This window comes from Dromiciops gliroides, chromosome 2 (assembly GCF_019393635.1).
Source record: "Dromiciops gliroides isolate mDroGli1 chromosome 2, mDroGli1.pri, whole genome shotgun sequence".
Taxonomy (NCBI): Eukaryota; Metazoa; Chordata; class Mammalia; order Microbiotheria; family Microbiotheriidae; genus Dromiciops; species Dromiciops gliroides.
Genome location: NC_057862.1, coordinates 263,143,608 through 263,169,004, shown reverse-complemented (window position 1 = coordinate 263,169,004; position 25,397 = coordinate 263,143,608). Strand labels below are relative to the sequence as shown.

Genomic DNA, 25,397 nt, shown 5'->3' with positions numbered 1-25,397 from the left:
TCCACAGTTATTTTTTTCTGGATTTGCACAGTATTTTCCATGATGAGTCCTTTGGAACTATCTTGGACCATTGTATTGCTGTGAAAATCAAGTCTATCACAAATGATCAACACATAATGTTGATGATATTGTGTACAATGTTCTGGTTCTGTTCATCTCACTCATCATCAGTTCATGCAAGTCCTTCCAGGTTTCTCTGAAATCTGCCTGCTCATCATTTCTTACAGCACAATAGTATTCCATTACATTCATGTACCACAACTTCTTCAGCTATTCCCCAATTGATGGGCAACCCCTCAATTTCCAATTCCTTGCCACCACAAAAAGAGCAGCTATAAATATTTTTGTACATGTGGGTCCTTTTCCCTTTTTATGAATAATATATTACTTTAAAAAAGAACATACATACTGTCTTTGTATAGTTCTTCTAGTTGTCCACATATATTTACCATTTTGTCTTTTTCTTCACTTCTGTGTTTGGATTTTAAGGTTTCTGTTCAATTCTGGCCTTTTTATCAGGAATGTGTAGAAATCCTCTACTTCATTAAAATCCATTCTTTTCCCTGTAAGATTTTACTCAGTATTTCTGGTTAGATATTCTTTGTCATAGACCTCTATCTTTTTCATTTTGGAATATATTATTCCACATTCACTTCTTTTGTATAGTGATATCTGACTACCACTGTGTGATCCTGACTGTGGCTTTTTAATACCTGAACATTTTCTTGATGTCTACTTTCAGTACTTTTTTTTCTTAGATTTGGAAATTTGATTTTGATTATTTTCTATTTGATTATTATTTAGATTATTTTCTGAAAGTTTTCATTTTGGAGTTTCAGGACATAACTGGTAGGTTTTTTTCTATTGACATTCTCTCCCTCATAGTTAATGATTCTTACATTTTTTTTCTCTTCCATGTTTTCCAGGTCATTTTAAAATGTGAAATAACTTTTTTCTTCTTTCTTAAAAGTCTTTTGACTTTATTTTGATATTTCTTTAACTTGTGTGTAGTCCACTGTAATTTATAATATGTTTTTAATAATAATTTTATTTCTTCCACGAATAAGTTGGCTTTGTGTTTGTTTGTTTGTTTGGTTTGTTTTTTGTTTGGTTTTTTTGCAGGGCAATGAGGTTAAGTGACTTGCCCAGGGTCACACAGCTAATAAGTATCAAGTTTCTGAGGCCAGATTTGAACTCAGGTCCTCCTGAATCCAGGGCCAGTGCTTTATCCACTGTGTCACCTAGCTGCCCCCATAAGTTGACTCTGTGGCCAAGTTTCATTTTCCTTTGAATTTTTTCTATAGTATTTGTGTGTGTGTGTGTGTGTGTATGTGTATAAAACAGTTACTCTCTTCTTTTGTGTTTATGTGTTGGTTGTCCCCAGCTCTTCATCTTGAAATCTCTTTTTGTTTATTTGTTTATTCCTCAAACCTGAATTTAATCTTTGTATTAGAGTTAGGCATTCATTCTTCAGAGATTATGAGGGTCTTCTGTGGTGTTGACCTGTATTATCTGAGACCCTGACACTACTTTAACAAGTATTGAGTTCTGTATTCTTCAAGGATCTCAGGGGCATCTCAGAGCAGAAAGGGCAAACTTTCAGTGTCCTAAGCCATCTGAGCTAAGGGTGGCATTTGATAAGTGCCCTTTTGTTCTGAATCTTATAGGCTCCTACCCTTATTAGGATCCAAGTGGAAGAAATGTACCCTTGTCCCAGGTTAGAGTCCTAGTAGACAGTTTCTGGCCCCAGCCCCGGTCAGCTAGCTGGAAGTCTTTGAAGATTCAGAATGAAAGAATTGCAGATATATCCCTGATTTGCACTGTACATCACCATATGGTTATATAGCCATAGTGTGAGAGCATGACTCATGACTCCAAAGTTAATATACTTTAAAAGAGTGTAAATAGCAAAACTATCCCATGAGAAAACTTACACATGACCATAGGCCATTTCTAGAATTATTACTTCTTTGTTCTGTATCTACATAATGCCTGACTTTATCTGAAGGCAAGTGTGTGGGATCTACCATGTTGTCTTGTTGCTACCCAGAACTGGCATCTTGTGAGTAAACTCATCCAATTATGCCAATAAATTCTAATTAATATATACATTGGTGTTAACTACCCTTCTGTCTTCAGTATCTCAGTATTCTCTAGGAGCATCTGCCATCCTATAATTGACATAATCGATGCAGAGGAGATCTTGTGTTTTTTTACATTTGGTGTAGTTGGCAGGATACCGAAGAAATGGCCTTGGGGAGAGAGCCCTCCATAGGGGAAAATCCAGCCATCCTCATCCCTTCATCAAAGAGATGGCCAATATGAAGCAGGGATAATCACAGGTTTGATAACCACATCCCTGACAAGAGGGGCAACCCAAATTGCACAAATATAAAGACACTGGGGAAACGCATATTGGTTTGTGCTTTGACAGGCTTCAAAGGTGCAGGGGGAGGGGAAATCCTGTAATGGAAGATTTATAGCCTAGGCAAACATGAGAATTTTCGGAACTGTTAAGGGAGATCCTGAAATGACAATTGTCATTATCATAGGAGAAAGGACAGAATAGCCTTGAGGGCAAAAGAAAAGAAACAACCAAAAAGTAATTAAGTTTGATTGAAATATTTAGTTAGATACTTAGGGAGTCTTAAAACTAAAGTTAAGTACTGATCATCTTAAAACTATCTTCTTAAGTTGGTGTGTGTCTTGAAATGAGAAAATTTGCTATGAATTATACAATACTCTTACCAATTTTGTTATAGATTATGTTAAATTTGTTTTTTGTTTTTTGTGGGGTTTTTTGCAGGGCAATGAGGGTTAAGTGACTTGCTAGTAAGTATCAAGTGTCTGATGCTGGATTTGAACTCAGGTCCTCCTGAATCTAGAACCAGTGTTTTATCCACTGCACCACCTAGCTGCCCCAATTATATTCAATTTGAATTCTAAAAAGCTTTGTTTCCTTTCTACAAAAATAGAAATTTATTTAACAGAGCAGGAAGAGTAAGCCTAAGTCCCTCCTGAGAACACTTGGATCGATGAGCTGCAATATCTTGAGAAAAATCCTGCCAGTTAGATCAATTGCTGAATGATGAGTCTTTTTAAGAAGCATAAAAATTATTCTGAAAAGGAAAAAATGGCAATTACTTTGTGAGAAAGGGTACAAAGAAAAGATCTTGTTGACTTCCCTTGTTTGTAAACTTGACAGGTTTCTTAAAATCATCTCTCTGATGTTTCATCTTTCTTGGTCATCAGCCCTGTGGGGGGGAAAAAAAGTTTGTTTGGGTTATGGAAATTCCTAAACAATTAAATCAAATTACTGGGAATTTGCAAGACTGTTTATAACATAGAAGTGATTTCTAATAATTGATCTTTAGACCTGGATGAGTTTAAACTTGAGGAGGAAAAAAAAAGGGAACAAGAGAGGAATGTTAAGTGAAATTTTCTGTGTATGTGTGAGCCCTAGTAAAATTTGTTGCCTACTGTAACACTGTGAGAGTAAAAATAACTGTATCTAAGCTGTGACTGGTGAAACTTACTATTTGAGGTAAAATCCATTAGGATTGTAATTGATATTATTCTGACTTTTTAATTAAGTTATTAACCTGTTGGATCTAGTCAATAAGAAGAAAAATGCCATTTAGAGGTAGTATGTGACAAGTAGAGATCTGTATTTTGGGAAAAATAGATTGGGGGAATGACCATGGCATGGCTGAAAGGAAAATCCTCTTGACTCAGTTTTCCCATTCAAATTTCCCATTATTTCTTTTTGAAGTAGAATTGATACTGAATGATTAGCTATCAAATGTAACCCTTACTTGAAATCAAACAGACCTAAGGGTGCTCTATAGTGGCATACATGTGTTGAGTCATTCTATGCCCTTAGTCTCAGGCCTCTGGGACCAATTTTAAAGCTGTTATAATCATGTTCCTGCTTTTTAACTTGTATAGAAAATTTCTATAATCAGGGCAAGTGGTCAGAGAACAATGCAATTATGTAAAATCTTACTGTTTTCAATCCGAATTCCATATCCCAATCAACTAAGTAAATTATTGCTTGAACTTGTTATCTGGCTGGTAATACTTACATAGGTCATGTATAAGATTAGGTCCCTAAAGTATCTCATTCTTTCAGAATGATATGGGAATTACTAGACAAAGATTAAAAAAAAGATTGTAAAACAAAGATGTGAATCAATTAAATCAAAAACATTACTGTTTCACTTTAAGGAATAGAATTTCGTTGCAATTAGTCATCTTAATGAAGAATGCTCAGATAATATAAGTATTCTATTTGAATATGTTTAACAACTGAACATGTTTTGCTATAGGCAACCCAACAGATATATACTGTTTTCTATATACAATTGAGAATTATTTACTTAGTGCATCTACACATTGCATCCCAGGTCTTTTTGTTACAATCAGAATGAAAGTAGCCTCTTGTAAGGAAATTTATTGGTGTAATAATCACTAAACATAAGTTCAGAATTTCAGTTCTCCTATTAATCACCCAATGCCATTGACCCTTGGGGTAGGAGTGGAAGTAAATCATAACAATCATAGTAATTCTTTTACTAGTTTTGTTGTTTCCCTTGTGCTTGTATTACTATTATGGATTGTGACTCCATTGTAGTTCATTGATAGGCTCTTCTGCTTCAACTAGTCATGTACCAATCAGGGAACTTTACAGAAGATACTATTGGAAAGAATGCATGAGCAGGTCAGGAGGTCTGGAATGTACAGTAAGAGCAATATGAGGGTGTGATCTATGACTCCAAAGTTAATGTAAGTTACCTAGAAAGAATGTAAACTGCAAAAGAAGCTCTAACTATCCCAAGGGAAAACTTACATATGACCATGGGCCATCCCTGGAACTTTGCCTTCTTTGTTCTGTTTCTATATAATGCTGGTATCCACCATGTTGCCACCTAGAATGGGCCTCCTGTGAGTAAACTCCCCCAATTAGCCTCATAAATCATAATAAATCTACACATGTAACTTATACTGGTTTGGACTGCTCTTCATTCTTCAATATTTCATATCCTTAATTAGCATAATCAATATAGAACATAGCTTGTGTCTTTACATGTACTCTTTGTCCTTGCTGTTCATGTGAAAGTTCCAATCCTGGTTTATGTAGTGAATCTGTGATCTTATTAGTCAGAGCAACTTGAGCTGTAGGTTGAATATAGGTATGGACTTCATAGAGTACATAGGTTCAAGCCCTAAGTCCATGCTGGATCTGTGCTCTGTGTTCATAGTGATGTAGCTATGGTCTTCCTTTTGTTTCTTTCCCCTGCTCCATACACAAGTACAGACCTTCTTCCAGTCCCCAGGCTGAAACATTTTGTATGGACTTTTTCTGGTGTTAAATTAAAAACCCCTGTGAACTGTTAAAATGGAAGAAATTCAGGTCCAAAAAGGGGGACCTAGAATAAGCCAGAGTCTGAACATTGTTTACAATGATTATAAATGCATTTATTGCCTGAGAAGGATCTTGCAAGTTGGAACAATGCGTCAGTGTTCACATGTGTTCAAAGAGGAATTGGAAAGGTTGAAGTAATTATACATTTTTCGGTACTTGGGATTTATGGCTATCAGGATTAAGGGAGAAACAATAAATTGGGGAGTCAGGTGGGAAGACAGGGGGTGTAGGGAGAAGATATCATAAGTAAAATAAATCAGAAAGCAGGAGTATCGCTGTTCTTTAGATAAGTCAGTAAGCAAGATGTATGCATTTCTCTTTGAGTTAGTCAAGGCTTGTTTTAGCAACTGCAGGCATCTCTGATTCAGTTAATGTTTACTTTGCAAAGGATCACTGGTGGTATATCAAGCATCGCTGGGCATTATATCCTCCTGATTGGCTAGTTGTTATGTTACTCCATTGTCTGTTTCCCCTGTGAAAAAGGGAAGCTCTAGCATATTTAATGTTAATACAAGAATTACAGAGCCCATGTTCACACTGGATTGACCCACTTCCTGGTGTGGAAACCAGTAGTGCAGTACTCCAGATCTCTGGAGCTGGAATCTGGAAGACCTAAATTCAAAACTGTCCTCAGGCCCTAACTAGTTGTGTGATCCTCAAAAGTCACTTAACCTTTGCTTTTTAAAGTTTCCTCAAGTGTAAAATTGTGGTAAAAGCAACTCCTATCTCATGGAATTGTTTTGACGATCAAATGATATAAAGTGATTTGCATAGTTCCTGGAATATAATAGGTGCTATATAAATGTTTATTTCTTTCCCACTTCCCTCTATTAGTCTCCAGATCTGGGCTGAAAAAATTTCAGGTACTTCAATCGTTTTTTGGGGTAGCTGCTAGAGAGAGCTGTGCTGTGCTGCTCCTTAATACTTAATGATTTTTGTCAGTCTCCTATATCTTTGCTTCTTATTGCTGTTTTGTCCATTTTTCTCTCTGATTTTTAAGTTTATCTGTTTGTGCACTGGCCATTTAGTGTATTTTTCCTAATATCTTATGTGTCTCAGATTTTTCTTGTATTCTTCATCACTCACTCTATGCCTTCTATTTACTGATGCCCAAGGCAGGCCTACAAAAACTCTTTAGCCATTATGAGAATAAGATCTACTGGCATAAGTATCCTCCAACATAATCTCCAAAGTATGGGACAGGTTCCATCTGTATTTCTAAACTAAGCCTTCCCTACCCCTTTACCATTTCCTTGTATTTGTTTTAATATATTTCACATAGACATTCTTATATATGTTATGTCATCTACATACTACTTCTCCAATGATAGCTCCTGAAAAGAATGTTTTATTTTTTGTCTTTATACCCTTAGTGCTTAGTTTCTTGGTTGACTGATTCATAATTTCAAATTATTTGCCAAGGAGTTGGACCAATTCACAGCTCCACCAACAGCATTTGGTACACCTATTTTCCCACAGTCCTTTCAACTTTGAGTGTTGAGGTTTCTTTTATTATCTTCACCCTCTGTGTCTGAAGTGATTGTTGTTTTGATTTATATTTCTCCTATTGTGATGATTTGGAGAATATTTTCATATGATCATTGGTAAACTGCATTTCTTTTGTTTATCCTTTGATCACTTATGCAGTGAGGAGTATCTCTTTGTGTAAATGTTTCTGTCAGTGTATAGATATAGATTTATCTATCAGTATATCTATCCTCACACACATACACACAATATATTGGATTCAGAACTTTATTAGAAGTATGATATGAAATTTTCCCCTATTTAACCATTTTTCTTCTTGTCCTATCTTAATTTATGTTTATGTAAATTTAAATTTCTTTTTTAATGATATGCAGTAGAATTTTCATGGTCACCTCTATCCTTTGTTGGGTTAATGGTTCTTCCCCTAGACTAAGCTAAGAAAAATACTTTCTTCTATTTTCTCCTTTATTTTTATTTAATGATATGTCCTTTTACATAAAGGTCAGTATCTATCCAGACCTACTGTGATAGACATAGAACACTTACTTCACCATATTTTCCCATAGACATTATAAAAACTATTACTGTATCTTTAAGAGCCAAGCAGAATGTTGTGGTAGTTGTGGTTTTAACTGTTAGTTTGGAAAGATTGTTGAGAATGTTGGTTTGAAAGAAACTTAATCAATAATCAAGTATTTGTAAAGTGCCTATTATACCTTTGGTGCTGGAGATACAAATACACAATGAGGGAAATAATCCTTAATAGCAAATAGTTGAGAGGCAAAAAAAAGCTTTTTTTTCCTCTCATGTCTGGACAAGTTTGATAAAGCATGAAGAAAGAAGTTGGAGAGGTCTTGTTTCCTGATAAATTTTTTTTACCCTTTTTCTTGTGAAGATGATGAAGAGAATTCTTGAGTAGATACATCATTTGGCATCTTGAATGAAGTGAATGATGTAATTGCATTTCCAGGAGTAAGAACTCTAGTTAGAAAGATATAACGTTAGTGATAACAGTGACTGTGATCTTTTTCAGGACTAAAATATCCTGAATAGCTTTTATATGTTTGTGTTATTGTTGACTAAAATATTAGCAAATTACATAGCCAGTAGTAGGGAATTCCTCCACATAGAGGCCCTAAGATCCTCCCAGAGAACAATTCTTCCCACCTTGGTCTACTTGACTAAAGGTCAATAAACAGGAGGCAAATCTAGAAGATAAAAAAATGTTTAATCAGAATGAGCTGATGGGTAATTGCCAAATTGGCAGCCATGCACAGAACAAAGGGAAATACACACATGTATAGGTTTTAAATGGTCATAAATTGACATTATCAGTGGGAAAAGAGGGGCAGCTAAGTGGCGCAGTAGATAAAGCCTGAATTCAAATCTGGCCTCAGACCCTTAACACTTACTAGCTGTGTGGCCCTGGTCAAGTCACTTAACTCTCATTGCTCTGCAAAAAAAAAAAAAGAAAAGAAAAGAAAAGAAAAAAAAGAATGGGAGCTCCTTGAGGGCAGGTGCCATCTATCAGTGGCAAAAGGAGTCTTTCAGATGAAACTGCTCGATCACTTTCCTTATTTGGTAGGTTGAATAATAGGGACAGAATATTAGATGATTTTGCGGAAACTTGCTAATTTGAAGTTAGAATATAACCTTAGAGTTACAGGAGTTGCAAAGATAATGCATTTCTCTGAGGACAGTCTTGTCAGAATATCCTGACATAGCAGGAAATCTTTAAATAAATGGACACCTCTTTTAAGATAGAATCAATGGGCTCATTTTGTTGAATTACGTACAGGCTGAGGATTTTTCACTATTTACACAACCATGTAGCTCTGTTTATTTGACTTTTGACAATTACTTATGGGAGATTTTTTTTCCCCAAACTGAAGCACACAGGTTTTATCCATTTCCTCTACAAATCATTCCTTTGATACTTCTTCAGCTATATCATAAAATCTGGATTACTTAATGTATAGGTACATAATACAACAAGACATTTGTGCAGAAAAATAGGAATATTAGTCCAAAGAGGGTGGTTATGAAACCAACATGTGGAGAACAAAACATACAAAATTTAAAATATTATCTTAAAGACTAAATAGCAAATATCAGTCAAAGTCAATTGTACTTCAAGAAATCTATGAAGGAGCAAAATCCAGCTTTATAACCTTGGTCTTAACCTTCCAAAATGATTAGGACATTCTAAGACATAATGGAAAATAAACAAACTATAATGAGGTGGACAAAAAAGGAATTTAGATGACTGATTTCCTGTTCTGTATCCTTGAGTTTAGTTGTATACTTTATGAAGTAATTTGCTTCTGGGAAACATTTCTCCTTATAAATGCTATGTCAGAAGACTCTTTCCTAGACTACTGTCCACAAATTGTCCAGTTTGGTCTGCTTACACTGGGATGTACTTTTTTGTCTTCTTTCTAGAACAGATTTATAGAGATATTTTTCTAGTAGAGTCATTTGCCATTTTCCAAATGTAATGCTCCCAGCAAAGGTTCCCTAGATAATGCTGCTCAAGCCTGCTATATTAATAATATTTTTAGTAGGGTCTGATAAAATCTAATTATATTGGCCTTCAAGCAATTAGTTCATGTACTGAAAGTTAGTGAAAACCTTATAGAGTTAACTTCAGAAACATCATAGCTCTAAGAGGAATATCAAACTAAAACCTTTAACTCATCTGAAAGTTTTGATCTTCAATATTCACACTAAAGATATGAACAATGTTGTTCATAGGTTAGAGGAGGAATCTTTAAAAAGGATCATTGAGAACCTGACCTATAGAATGAATACTTCTGTTCCTTGATATTATCAGAGAATAACATCAAACAGAAAAAAACATGATTTAGAAGTTCTTTACAACTACTAAAGAAATTTTCCCCACACAAGACTCCAACTTGAGAATTTAAAAACAGTTATTGAAACATATTCAAAGCTTGTGGATTCAGGCATTTGTATGAAATTCATGTGTAGTTATTCAAATGGACCTGGAGGAAGTTCAGCAGTTGCCAAAATTTAAAACTTATCATTTAAGATTATCTTTTATTTGACTTTTTGTCATATTTTCACTAGCAATATAAAATGTAGCTCTAAAGCTGATACAGTTACAGCTATTATTAATCTTTTAAGTATTGAGGGAATTGAGGAGATTAGAACAGTCAGTGGTAGTGGAAATTGGGTAAACTACACTAATTGTTTGACTCAATTCTGAAGCTAGTTCAATGCCCTTTCTATTCAATTAAGGTTCTGGTCTAATTTTTGTCTTGTGAGACACCTTTATTCAATTATTGTAATCATGAGAAAACTACTGCATTGTTTGAACCTGGCCCTATGTGGCTTAGATGTTGGACCACATCTACCTGCTGCTTAGAGACCATTAAATAAGGATCTACATTATTCTGATGAGAAAACTGGTCAGATCCAATGATTTGTGTCAGGAGTTGCATATTCTTTGATCCAGCAAGGCTAGGTCCATATCTGAAAAAGATCAAAGAAAGAGGAAAAGGACCTTTTTGTTGTTTAGTTGTTTTTAGTCATTTCTGACTCTTATGTGATCCAAATTTTTGGTTGCTAATGACTCACAATTATAAAATCACAGCATTTAAATAGAAAGAAAACCTCTTAATGATATAAATACATCTTTGGGTATCATCTTATAAGTCAAAATACTTTAAAACAATTTTATCCCAGAATAATAATGCAAGAATTTCATAAACCTAACACTGACATAAATTTTTGTGGATTTAAAATGAAATAGAAAAAAAATACTTTCAGTCAAATTATATTAATTAATGAATCTTCAAAACAGATATATAAATTTTCCATTTATTTACCAATTTTAGCACATTATACTAGTTTCATTCAAAAACCAGTTTAGAGTCGTTATCCCCTTTGCTCTTAGAGCTATAGCTCTTATAGCATATAACTCTGGTAGTTAACATGCAGCACATAGATCGATCATCCCTGCTATGAATAATTTCTTCAATTAATTTATCAAACCAAATATAAATCCAAATTTCAAATAACCAAATTTTAAATTATGCTACATGATTCATCTACTTTTCCACATCCAAAAGAATATCACATATGTAGAATCAAACTTGGAAATTTGGTAGATAACAAAGTCAAGCACCTTATATTGTCCCAGTTTGGTGAAATATCATCGGTTCTTTATACCTGCTGTTAGGAGAAAAAATTGAATTCCATTAAAAATATTTTCTCCTTTTTTAAAACATTTTCTCCTTCTAAGAACCATTTATATACCTCTTATGTTTTAATTAAGTTTCATGTCCAGAGTGTCACTGCAGTCTCCAACTTACTCTAATTTTCTTTCCCTTTCTCCCAGTGTACTTTAATCAAAGGCATAGAATTCCAACTCTCTACACACAGATTCAATGTTTCACTTCCCTTCCCTTCCTCTTAACCCTCTTTTCTTCCAATTCATGTCTCAAATAATTTTCCTAATTAGATTTCCTTTGACTGTATTGAATATCTTCTTTGCAAATTAGCATATATCTGAAATTCACTATAAAACTTTACTTTTCCTTTATTAGAATTGACATTTGAAGGTTCATAGTTTCTAATTTTTCTAAGTATAATGTTTCCAATATTCTCTCTCTCTGTCTCTCTGTAATAGATATACATATAAACATACACATACACATTCTCATACACACATACACACTTACATATATATGTGTGTGTGTATATACATACATACACACCATTTAATTTGCTTTAAGTGACTGATTAAAATTTACCTGGACAACTAAATATTGCCAAATTATTCATAGAAGACAATTGTTCCCTCTTAAAATGATATTTGAATTTTCCCAATTTGCCTTTGACTCAAATGAGTCTTTTTCTTTCTAAGGTAGAGAGAAAAATGAAAATCTATGTTACATGTTTCTTGATTACCATGTAAGGCTCTGATATGTAAAAATGCAAAATTGTTTGCTTTTCTCTTGGAATCACTAGGGAGAAAACTTTTGGAATCACTCTACTTCTGTTTAGGATTGAGAATTCTCTAATCTTGGAAATCACTTTCTTTTATTATTCTTCTAAGGTTCTAGCTCTCCAATTCTGGGTGGTTTTCTTTTTTTTTTTTTTTTTACAGGGCAATGGGGGTTAAGTGACTTGCCCAGGGTCACACAGCTAGTTAGTGTCAAGTGTCTGAGGCCAGATTTGAACTCTCAGGTACTCCTGAATCCAAGGCTGGTGCTTAATCCACTGCACCACCTAGCTGACCCTGGGTCAGCTCTGGGTGTTTTTCTATGAAAATTATATAATGTTTCTACATTTAACATTCTCAGGGAACTACATCCTGCCAAATCCTCTAGGCTATTTCAGCATTGCTGGAATCAGGAAAACTCCTCTTCTTGAGTTCAAAATTGGCCTTAGATACCTAATAACTGAGTCACCCTAGGCAAGTCATTTAACCCTGTTTGCCTCAGTTTCCTCATCTGTAAAATGGTCTGGAAAAGGAAATGGAAAACTACTCTAGTATCTCTAATGACAACAACAAAAAATCACAAATGGGCTCACAAAGTGTTGGATTCAACTATCAAAATGATTTTCTGACCACATCACCATCTATTCAGTCAACTCTAGTGGCTCACTAAGGCCTCTGTGACACTGGCCTCCTTGCTATTTCTTACAATTGAATTTTTTTTACATTTAAATTTTATTTTTTTCTCAATTACATGTAAACAAAGAATTGACATTCTTTTTTTTAATTTGAGTTCCTTATTCTTTCTCTCTCCCTCCCAGCCTTCTCCTTGAAAAGATTTTGATATAGATAAAACATGTACAGTCAAGCAAAATATTTCAATATTAAGAATATCACAAAAAATGCAGCCCAAAAAAATCAAGAATAATAAACAAGTAAAAAAAAGTATGCTTCTGTGGAAAAATTGGAACACCAATGCATTGTTGGTGGAGCTGTGAACTGATACAACCATTCTGGGAGCAATTTGGAATTATGCCCAAAGGGTGATAAAGCTGTGCATACCCTTTGACCCAGCAATACCACTTTTGGGTCTTTTCCCCAAAGAAATCATGGAAAGGGGAGAGGGACCCACATGTACAAAAACATTTATAGCTGCTCTTTATGTGGTGGCAAGGAATTGGAAGTTGAGGGGGTGCCCATCAATTGGGGAATGGCTGGACAAGTTGTGGTATATGAATACAATGGAACAATGAGCAGGAGGAGTTCAGAGAAACCTAGAAGGACTTGCATGAACTGATGATGAGTGAGATGAGCAGAACCAGAAGAACATTGTACACAGTATCATCAACATTGAGTGTTGATCTATTGTGATGGACTATATTCTTCTCACCAATGCAATGGCACAGAAGAGTTCCAGGGAACTCATGATAGAAGAGGATCTCCAAATCCAGGGGAAAAAAAAGAACTGTGGAGTATAGATGCTGAATGAACCATACTATTTCTTTTGTTTTTGGTGCCGTTGTTTTTTCTATTTTGAGGTTTTTCATCATTGCTCTGATTTTTCTCTTATAGCATGACTAATGCCGAAATATGATTAATGTTATTATGTGTGTATGTATGTATATATATATATATAAAACACCTATATCAGATTACCTGCTGTCTAGGGGAGGGGGAGGGAGGGAGGGAGGGGAGGGAGGAAATTGGAAAGCTTGTATAAACAAAAGTTGAGAACGATCTTTATATGTAATAGGAAAAAATAAAATACTTTATTAATTTTTTTAATTTTTTAATTTTTTTAAAAGTATGTTTCAATTTGCATTCAGAGACCATCGGTTCTTTCTCTAGAGGTTGATAGCATTTACATCATAAGTCCATAGGAATAGTCTAGTATTGTTCAGAATAGATACATCATTTCCAGTTGGTAATCATACAATATTGCTTTTACTATATATGATGTTCTCTAGTTTCTGCTCATTTTACTTTGCATCAGTCCATGTATGTCTTCCAAGGTTTTTTTGAAGACATCCTGCTTTTCATTTCTTATACCACAATAGTGTTTTATCACAATCATACCACCACTTGTTACCTCAATTGATTGGCATTCCCACAATTTTCAATTCTTTGCCACCACAAAATAAGCTGCTATAAATATGTTATACATGTAGGTACTTTTATAAGCAGTTAGGTGGTACAGTGGATAGAGTGCCAGTCTTAGAATCTGAAAGGTCTGAAATCAAATCTGGCCTCAGCAATTTATTAGCTATGTGAACTTGAATCCTGTTTGCTTTGCCATCATGTACCAGCAATCTTCTCACCCTGAAAGATCCTTCTGCCCCTATAGTCCTTTCCTTTGACTGATCAGTTCTTCTCAATTTTAAAACAGGTAGTAGACCAGACATGTTCAGCCTGAAGACTCTACTGCTGACTCAAAGGACTTCTTTTTCCACGATATCTCACTTGTTGGAGGTAACAAGTACCTTTTCACCATCTCTTGAACCTTGCTTTTCAGCTTTCTTTTATGTGTCCCCATTAATTATTTAATAATAATAATGGCTATCATATATATATATATATATATATATATATATAGTGTTTTAAAGTTTGAGAAGCACTTTATTATTATCACATTTTATTTTTACAACAGCCTTAGGAGGTAGATTTATTATTACTATTCTCATTTTACAAATGTGGAAACTAAGACAGTCAGAGATTAAGTAAGTTGCCCAGGGTCATAAAGGCAGTGAGTGTCCAGTTTGTTGTGCTCAGGTCTTCCTAACTCCCAGTTTAGAGTTTGACCTATTGGACACCTAGAATGTAAACTCCTTGACAGCAGGAACTGTCTTTCATTTTGCTTCTATTTGCATTTCCATTGCTTAGCACAATGCCTAGAACATAGTAGGCCCTTACATTTTCACTCATCCTGATATATATATATATATATATATATATATATATATATATATATATATATATATATATATATATATATATGTTGCCACTGGATCCAGATGGCTCTGGAGCAGAGAGTGAGGTTGGTGACCTTGTACAGCTGTACAAGGCTGTACTTAAATCAATGAGTGTCAGTGCAAGCCATGACATCACCCTGATGTCATGGTCCTCTTTGAAAATGAAGAATAAACAACAAGTAAGCCCTTAATAAATGCCTGTTGATTTGAATTGAAATGGAGTTGTAAGTAGATGATGATCTAAAAAAAGGACACTAAGCACCAGTCGAGCAGACAAAAGAAGAACCAGGAAAAGACAGGGTCAGGAAAACTCAAGGTAGTTAGGGTAACCAAGAGGAATGAATAATCATATTAAATGCTACAGAGGGGTCAAGGCATAAGAAGACTGAGAAGTCTTTGTATTTAGCATTGAGTGATCATAGTATACAGTACACTGTTTCTTTAAAGACTTTTATATGTAGGAGTTCATAAGAGTGTGAAAATTTTTGTGTAAAAGAAGATCTTTATATTCATTATTAAAGGATATTGAATGCTGCCATTGTTATTTGTGAGCATTTTGAAAAATACAACTAGAAAAATACTGTTTTAATATACACTGCTAAAATATGTGTATAAAAACTTTTAAATAATTTTGGAGAGAAAATAATTTGGGCTCTATATCTGTGAGTTTGATCTCATTGTTACTGAATAGAATTGACACTTTTTTACTTGGGAAAAATTAGTATTACAAATAGAAAAATGTCTTTTATTTATTAAAGTCTAGAAAAAATGATTATAAAGAAATACTGTTTTAAGAAACAAACTAAATTGTTTGAGACTATAGAACTAAAAGAATAATAGATACCTACTCTAATTTGGATATATATGTTGTACAACTGAAAAATGTAAAACTAAGAAAATGAGAATTTGCCTAAATATTTAAAAGTTGAAGTATGATTTCAAAAAGGTCTATCCATTTGATGGGGAAAAGTTGGATAGTTGAGACTTTTAAGTAAAAGATGAGTTTACTAAGATTTAGCAAACTATCATTTAAGCCATTAAAGGGCAAGAAGGATAACACAAAAAATCAAGACAAAGGAAGAGAAACGCTCTTTCTTCTTATATCTTATGACTCTCCATTTGCTTCAAGAATATATTCCTGAAACAAGACAATTCATCTCCAAAGTTCTACTTTCTGCATGAAGCCTGTCGCATCATATTAATTTTTCCTTCCCAAGCTAAAGGAGACAGAAGAGAACAACAAATCTTTCTATAGAATGTAGATGGCAATGAAGGATGATAGTTGCCACTATAATTCTTGGACAATAAGATCAATTGTTTCTCTGACCAATCAGATATCTCTCAGTTGAAGCTTTAACTCAGCATATGACATGTAAGTACAACTCCAACATAATCACATTTAAGTCCCCTTTTTATGTCTTCAACATGTCTCAGTTGAAAAATTTGGGTATGATCTCAGAGGGAAAGCAAAGGCACAGAGTTTAGAGAAAGGAGCATCATGTGGAAGGAATGGAAAGAAAACCAGTGTTGTTGGATTGTAGAATATCTTGAGGGAAGTAAAGTATAAGAAGTTTGGAAAAGGTAGGAAGAGAGTCAGGCTATTCAGGTTTTTAAAAGTCAACCAAAGAATTTATATTAGATTCTGAAGATAACAGGGAACCACTGTATTTTATGAAGTAGAGGAATCAATTGGTCTGACCTCTGCTTCATAAAAATCACTTTGGCAGGTAAGTAGCAGAATGATAAGAGGCAGGGGAGCAACTTGAGATGGGGAGCAGGCTATTGCAATAAGATAGTTGTGAGGTGACAAGAATGTAGACCAAGGTGGTTACTGTGTCAGTAAGGAGAATGAGATGTATATATGTAATGATAAATATTGTGAACAATAAGACTTAACAGAAGATTGGTATTATGATGAATTATAGTAAGGATTCTATACTCAAGACCTGGGTAACTGGCAGGATGGTATTGTCATCAGTAGTAATAGAGGAGTTCTCAAGGTGGAGGATTTTAGAGGAAAGACAGTACACTCTTATTTGGACATTCTGTGTTTGAGATGTCTAAAATACATCCAGTTAGATGTCTAAAAGGCTGTGTGCATTGCTGGAGCTCCATAGAGAAAACAGAATTGGCTATTTAGAGCTGGAAATCACAATGGTAATTAAACTGATGAGAGTTGTTGAGATTACCTAGGGAGAAAGTGTATAGGGAAAAGAGAAGAGGGTCCAGAACAGACTCTTTGGGGAAACCAAAAGTTAGTGGCCTTGACCTGAATCTAGCAAAAGTGGCAGGTAGAAGGTAAGGAGAGACAGAGACAGAGACAGAGACAGAGAGATAGAGCAACAGAGACAAAGAGAAGGACAGAAACACAGAGAGAGAAAGAGAAAGACACAGAAAGACACAGAAAGAAACATGTGAAAAGTGTTGTGTAAACCTAAAAAGGAAATGGGTACAAGGAGTTTGTGTCTTGCCCCAGGTCACACAGCTACAGTTAGTGGCCCAACCAAGATAAGAACTGGGTTTCTTGGTAACCATTGTTGTTCAATTATGTCTGACACTTCATGACCCCATGGACCACAGCACAACAGGCCTTCTATCCCAAAGTTTGTCCAAATTCATGTCCATTGCTTCTCAATGTTAAGTGCTTAATGTCTGGCACATAGTAAACACTTAATAAATGTTTATTTATTGAAATATGAACATTAATCCCAATATCTCCTGGCAAAATAATGTCCAATTTATATTGAGGACAGTTTTTAGGAAGAGATGTTGTTATAACACCCTGGAATATTATGCACAAATGTATACATATATTTGCTAGAGCTATTGTTGTTTCTAGCTACTAGGAAGCAGTAAGAAGAGGTTCTACAGTTCAGTGCAAATCAGTATTTCTAGCCTATCCTTTGTGATCTCTGTATCTATCTCTCCCTCCTGTTCCTGCCCCCATCTTGAATTTCTCTAGTACTGAAATACATATTCATGAGCTCCTTTTTATTGATTTTTCCTTTCCTTATCTTTGCCTGTTGTAGCATTTTTTACTAATATACAGCTGTAAGTTTGATCTACAATGTGATGTCAGCTGGGAGAAAAAGAAATGCTTCTTATGATTCAACTGGTCAACTTAAATTATTTTGATATTTATACCAGCTGTTGGCAGTTCCACTAATACAGTAGAACTGCTTTATGTTTCATAGCATTTAATAGTACTGAAATTGCCCAAAATAATAGAACTATTATACATGGAGCCAGGAGTGTGCTAGAGCCAGTTTTAGCCATCTTGTGAGAGCTGACTGTTAAATTTTCTGTTCTACCAAATTTTTTCCTTTATAGTAATTGAAAAAAAAAAACATGTACACTGGTATCTTGTATTTGCTACACTTTTGTCAATAGTGTAGTGATAAATATATAATCTAATGTGGAATGTTAGTTGTATCACTTCTGAAAGCCTACTTACCCTCTCCTAATAAATTCATACAAGTTGATTTAATTTTTGTGAATTTTGAAATCTTAAAATTTTACATATATTTGAAAGTAGTCATATGCTTTAGTAGTTATTGAAGTTTGTTTACCTTTCTAAAATATTAATAAGGTCTGAGACTATTTTCCCTATTTCTTTACAATCTTCCTTTTTAGATTTCTTGAAATATAACCACTAAATGACCTTAAATTGTTTCTCTTCTAACCCTTCCTCTTTATAAATTTATTTAAGATGCATTTACCATCTTCATTATTTTTTCTACATGATTTCTACTTCAACTACACATCAAGGACTACAGAGTTGCTGGACTCTACAATTCTTGATGATAAGAAGAGGTCTGAACTGAGTACAGATGAAAACAACAACAAACAAATCCTTAGTGTTGAGCCTTCAAACAATTAGCATCTTATATAAAGTTGCTGCATATGAAATAAATCTACATAAATCATCTGCATTTCTACATTCTAACAACAAAAGTCATCAGCAAGAGACAAACTCCATTTAAAATAACTCTAAATAATATGAAATTGTTCAGTATCTATTTGCCAAGAAAAACTCAGAGAGTATAAAAAAATAATTACAAAACATAGTTTGCAAAAATAAAAAACAGATCTAAACCACTAAAAATATTAACTGCTCATTTTCTGATGAAGAAACCAAAGCTATATATTCCCATATGAAAAAATGCTCTAAATCTCTAATGATTAGAGAGATGCAAGTTAAAACAACTCTGAGGTACCACCTGACACCTATCAGATTAGCTAAAATGACAAAAAAGGAAGATAATAAATGTTGGAGAGGCTGTGGGAAAATTGGAACACTAATGCTTTGTTGGTGGAGCTGCGAGCTGATCCAACCATTCTGGAGAGCAATTTGGAATTATGCCCAAAGGGCGATAAAGCTGTGCATACCCTTTGACCCAGCAATACCACTTTTGGGTCTTTTTCCCAAAGAAATCATGGAAAGGGGAAAGGGACCCACATGTGCAAAAATATTTATAGCTGCTCTTTATGTGGTAGCAAGGAATTGGAAGTTGAGGGGGTGCCCATCAATTGGGGAATGGCTGGACAAGTTGTGGTATATGAATACAATGGAATACTATTGTGCTGTAAGAAATGATGAGCAGGAGGAGTTCAGAGAAACCTGGAGGGTCTTACGTGAGATGAGCAGAACCAGAAGAACATTGTACACAGTATCATCAACATTGAATGTTGACCTACTGTGATGGACTATATTCTTCTCACCAATGCAATGGCACAGAAGAGTTCCAGGGAACTCATGATAGAAGAGGATCTCCAAATCCAAGAAAAAAAAAAAAAAAAGAACTGTGGAGTATAGATGCTGATTGAACCATACTATTTCTTTTGTTTTGGGTGCTGTTGGGTTTTTTTTTTCTATTTTGAGGTTTTGCATTACTGCTCTGATTTTTTCTCTTATAACAGGATTAATGCAGAAATAGGATTAATGTTATGTGTATATATATATGTGTGTGTATAGATATATATACATATATATGTATATGTAAATAGATATATAGATATATAGACATAACCTATATCAGATTACCTGCTGTCTAGGGGAGGGGGGAGGGAGGGGAGGGAGTGAGAAAAATCTGAAATTGTAAAGCTTATATGAACAAAAGTTGAGAACTATCTTTTCATGTAACGGAAAAAATAAAATACCTTATATGTTAAAAAAATATATATATTAACTGCTCATTGGTAGGCCAACCCAATATAATATAAAATTAAACTCTACCTAATTTAATTTACATATACAGTATCATGCCAATCAAACTACCAAATACTTATTTTATAGATGTAGAAAAACAGTAATAAAATTATTCTAAAGAATAAAAGTTTAAAACCATCAAGGGAATCAATGAAAACATTATGAAGGAAGGTGGCCTAGGTTTACTAAATTTAAACCATAGTAGGTACTAGCTAAGAAATAGAGTGGCAGATCAATGGAATAAATAAGGTATACAATACATAGTAGTAAATAACCATGATAATCTAATGTTACATAAAACCAAAAATCCAAACTTTTGTGACAAGAACTAATCATTTTACAAAAATTGCTGGGAAAACTTGAGAGCAGTCTGGCAGAAACTAGGCATAGACCAAAATCTTACACTATATATCAAGATAAGGTCAAAATAAATAAATTATTTTGACACAAATTATGATATCATATATAAAGAGGGGAGGTATGGAAAAATGTACCTGTCAGATCTATGAATAAGGGAGAACTTTGTGGCCACAAAGAAATAGATCATGATAGAAATGATCACAGGATATGATAGATATAGATATTTTTATTATGTGAAATTAAAAAGCTTTCAAAGGGGTAGCTAGATGGTACAGTGGATAAAGCATAGGCCCTTGATTCAGGAGGACCTGAGTTCAGATCTGGCCTCAAACACTTTACACTTACTAGTTGTGTGGCCCTGGGAAAGTCACTAAATCCTCATGGCCCCACAAAAACAAACAAACAAACAAAAAACTTTTGTACTAACAAAACTAATGGAGAACAAAAAGAGAAAAGAAAACAGGAAACCAGGAAAATTTTTTACAAGATTTTGTAGTAACATCCTCATCTCTCAAATATAGGGAACAGAGCCAGATTTATAAAAACAAGACTCCACCCAGTTGAAAAATTTTAAAAGACATACATAGTAGATTTTCGAAAGAAGTTAAAGCTTTCAATTGTCCCCTGAACAAAAAATACTCTAATTCACTACTGATTAGATTAACTATTAATGTTGGCTAACATTACAGAAAAACAATGACAAATGCTAGAGGGGATGTGAAAAAATGATACACTAAAGTAGTACTGGTTGAATTGTGAACTAATCCAACCACTCGCGTGAACAATTTGGAATAATACCCAATGCGCTATAAAAGTATGCATACATAACCTTTGACCCAGCAATACTACTACTAGTCTATATCCCAAAGAGATTAAATAAAAAGGAAATGAACTTCTTTATACAAAAATTCTTGTAGTAGCTCTTTTTGTGGTGGCAAAGAATAGGAACTTGAGGAGATGCTCATCAATTGGGGAATGACCGAACAAGTTCTCAGAAGTGATTGTGATGAAATACCATTGTGGATCCTTCCAAATACCTTCAAATAATGACATAACACAATTCCTCAAGCAGCAGAACCCACAAAAAGACAGGGTGAGGTCATTTTCCAGTCAAAGGCAGCTTAGAAGGTCAGCAGGAAAGGTCTGTTATACCAGGTGAGAGTGGATTGCAGATCCAGGCCCCACCACACAGACCCAGAGCCAGCCCCAGAGAATCAGGCCTCCTGAACCTTGGGATCAGCTGAGGCAACAGCTACTTCTGTAACTCAGTTCATGGACTGGTGAGGGAGTCAAGTAGTTGGCAGGAGGGAGATTGCCAGGATCTTTGCTGGCACTGAGGCAGAACTCTGTTGTGTTGCCCATACTCAGAACCAGGAAGCAATCTTGAGTGGAAGCACCCCAAGTTAGGGGGAGGCCCATGCACACCAGAGCTTGCAACCACAGTGAAGCAGAATTCTGTTCCCAAGTTAAAGAGCAAGCTGGCCTGTGGTTAATTACAGACCAAAGCATAGGTCAGGGGAGTGTAGAAAGTGCCTCTCCTTCAATCGTAACACCTGGGACCCCCTGAAGCTTAGGACAGTGTGTCCTGAAAGCAGTGACCCAGTTTAAGAAGGAGTTAAAAGTCAAGAAATAGGCTGGCAAGATGAGCAGGCAGAAAACAGTGTTGACCATAGAAAGTTGCTTTGGTGACAAGGAAGATCAAGGTACACCCTCAGAAGAGGATAGCAACATCAGGGCTCCTACATACAAAGCTTCCAAAAATATTATGAATTGGTCTCAGGCCATGGAAGTGCTCAAAAAGGACTTTGAATATAAAGTAAGAGATGTAGAGGAAAAAAGGAAAGAGAAATGAGAGTGATGCAGGAGGGTCATGAAAAAAAAACCAACAGCTTAAAAAGCCAAATGGAAAAGGAGATACAAAAGCTCTCTGAAGAAAACAATTGCTTAAGAATTAGGATTGAGAAAATAAGGCACAAAATAAAGAAAATCCAAATAAAGCAATGTGAAATATCTCCTTGGAAAAACAACTGACTTGGAAAATAGATCAAGGAGAGAAAAATTGAAAATTATTGGACTACCTGAAAGCCACAATGAAAAAAAGAGCTTAGACATCATCTTCAAAGAAATTGACATTGAAAAATTGCCCTGATATTCTAGAAGCAGAAGGTCAAATAGAAATTGAAAGAATCCACTGATCACCTCCTGAAAAATATACCAAAATTGAAAATGTCCAGGAATATTATAGCCAAATTCCAGAACTCCCAGATCAAGGGGAAAATATTGCAAGCAGCCAGAAAGAAACAATTCAAGTATGGTGGAGCCACAGTCAGAATAACAAAATATCTAGCAGCTTCTAACTTAAAGGATCATGGGCTTGGAATATGATATTCAAGAGGGCAAAGGAATTGGGATTACAAACAAGAATCACCTACCCAGAAAAACTGAATATAATCAGGGGGGAAAATGAGAATCCAATGAAAGAGAGGACTTTCAGGCATTTGTGATGAAAAGAACTGCACTGAATAGAAAATTTGACTTTCGAATACAATACTCTAGAAAAGTATATAAAGGTAAACAGGAAAAAGAAATCATATGGGATATTAAAAGGTTAAACTGTTTATATTCCTACATGCAAAAATGACACTTGAAACTCATAACTACTTTCTCATTATTAGGGCAGGTGAATAGAGTATATGTAAACAGAGGGCACAGGTGTGAGTTGAATATGAAGGAATGATATCTTTTAAAAAATAAAATTAAGGGGTGAGAGAGGAATGCACTGGGAGAAAGGAAAAGGGAGAGGTGGAATTGGGTAAAATAAGCAAGAAAAGGCTTAAGGTGTGGAGGGGAAGGTGGGAGAAATGTGGGGGAATGAGTGAGCATTACTGTCATCAGAAATGGCTCAAAAAGGTAATAATATACACACTCAATTGGGTAGAGTAATCTATCTAACCCTGCAGAAAAGTATGAGGTGAAGGGGATAAGAGGAGAGGGGTGAAAGAAAGGAGGGCAGATTGGTAGAGGGGGTAGTCAGAAGCAAAATACTTTTGAGGAGGGATAGGGTGAAAGAAGATAGAAAATAGAGTAAATGTCATGGGGAGGGAATAGGATGGAGGGAAACACAGTTAGCAATAGTACATGTGAAAAAAATTTGAAGCAGAAGAAAGCAATGTAAGATGATGGTGATGATGGTAATGATGATAGTGACAATGATTGATTTTGAATGATTGAATGATGGATTCAATGATTGATTGAAGGTGGATTGAATGATGGATTGGTGTATGGATTGATGATGATTGGAGAAAGATGAGGATTGATGAGGACTGATTGAATGGTACTTTGCTGGGCTATTGTGAAGAAAAGTCTTTGTCAAGTATAAGGTACTATATAAATGTTATCTCTTACTGTTGTTGTAATAATCAACCTCGTGGGTTTATTGTAAGGAAATCTCTCTTTAATGTACTATATAAATGTAGTTTACTATTTCTAAATATGATGAGCAGGGTGTTATCAGAAAAACCTGGAAAGACCTACATGAGCTGATGGAGAATGAAATTTACTGTATACAAAATAACAGCAATATTGTAAGATGATCTGCTGTGAATTAGTTAATTTCAGCAATGCAATGATCCAAGATGGCTCTGAAGAACTTATGAAAAATACAATCCATCTACAGAGAAAGAACTGATGGTATCTGAATACAGATTAAAGCATAATTTTTGTTAGTTCCTTTATCTGAAGTTTTGTGTTTTTTTTCTTTCACAATTTGGCTAATGTGGAAATGTTTTACATTACTACTCATGTATATCTTATCTTGAATTGCATGAGTTCTTGGGGTCAGGAGAGGGAGGGATGAAGAAAATTTGGAACATGAAGTTTTAAAAAATTGATATCAAAATTTGTTTTTACATGTAATTTGGAAAAATAAAAATTCTAAATGGTGGGGGGGGGGGGAAGAAATACTATTGTGTATGACAAACAGGATAATTTCAGAAGACCCTGGGGAATTTTATATGAACTGATGTAAAATGAAGTAAGCAGAATTAGGAAAACACTTGGAGAGTAACAGCAGTATTGTAAGGATGATCAACTGTGAACGACTTAGCTTTTCTAATCAAGAAAATAATGCAAAACAACTCCAAAGGATCACTAATGAAAAATGGCATCTGCCTCCAAAAAAAAAAAAAGGCAATTAGCTCTAACTGCAGATTGAAACATACCTTTTTCACTTTATTTTTTATGAGGGTTTTTTGTCTATGTTCTCTTTTGAATCATGGTCAATATAGAAAAATGTTTTGCATAGCTTCACATGTATAATTGATATTAAATTGCTTTCCTTCTCAAGGAGAAAGGAAGCTTGGGAGAGAGGGAGGTAATTTAGAACTCAAAACTTTTTTTAATGTTAAGCTTTTACATGTGAATAAGAAATACTTCATGAAGTAAAATATATTTTAAAAAATCAAATAAGTGAGGTTGAATTGTACTGTCCTCTTAAATTTTTTCTATGAATTTTATCTGAATTGTCAATGATATTTAAATATTTCCCTAAAATCTGAATTAACATCACATCAAATCACTACTTTGGGGGTTCATAAATCAGTGAAAACAGTGTTAATTTTTCATAATGATACTAGATCCACTTAGCAAGCTTTTCTGTCTTAGAAGGCAATGAGGTGGGGGCAGTTAGGTAGCTCAGTGGATAAAGCACCGGCCCTGAATTCAGGAGGACCTGAGTTCAAATCTGGCCTCAAACACTTGACACTTGCTTGCTAGCTGTGTGACCCTGGGAAAGTCACTTAACCCCCATTGCCTGCAAAAAAAATAAAGGCAATGAGGTGATTTTCTTTTCATCTCAAAAAAAAAAAAGCCCTTCAGTTATGAGTCATATATGGATACAAGCAAGGTGGAAGTACCTATGTGGTTGATTGGAGGCTGGCAAGTAGTCCATCTCTTTTCATGATGCTGGATAAGGCATTTCAA

The 25,397-nt window shown here is 34.8% G+C and overlaps 1 protein-coding gene across 2 annotated transcripts in view; it reads right to left on the bottom strand.

The window, feature by feature from the left end:
- Window positions 1-8,160: 8,160 nt before the first annotated feature.
- The window catches only part of LRFN5 (leucine rich repeat and fibronectin type III domain containing 5), a 292,130-nt gene continuing 274,893 nt past the window's right edge, over window positions 8,161-25,397 (bottom strand). The window contains exon 7 of one of the 2 annotated variants that reach the window (XM_043986362.1): window positions 8,161-10,408. In XM_043986362.1, coding sequence (XP_043842297.1) covers window positions 10,397-10,408 — 12 coding nt within the window. In that variant the 3' untranslated portion in view covers window positions 8,161-10,396. Of the gene's footprint in view, window positions 10,409-11,063; window positions 11,111-25,397 lie in introns of those variants that run through there. The other variant, XM_043986364.1, reaches the window with a different exon arrangement.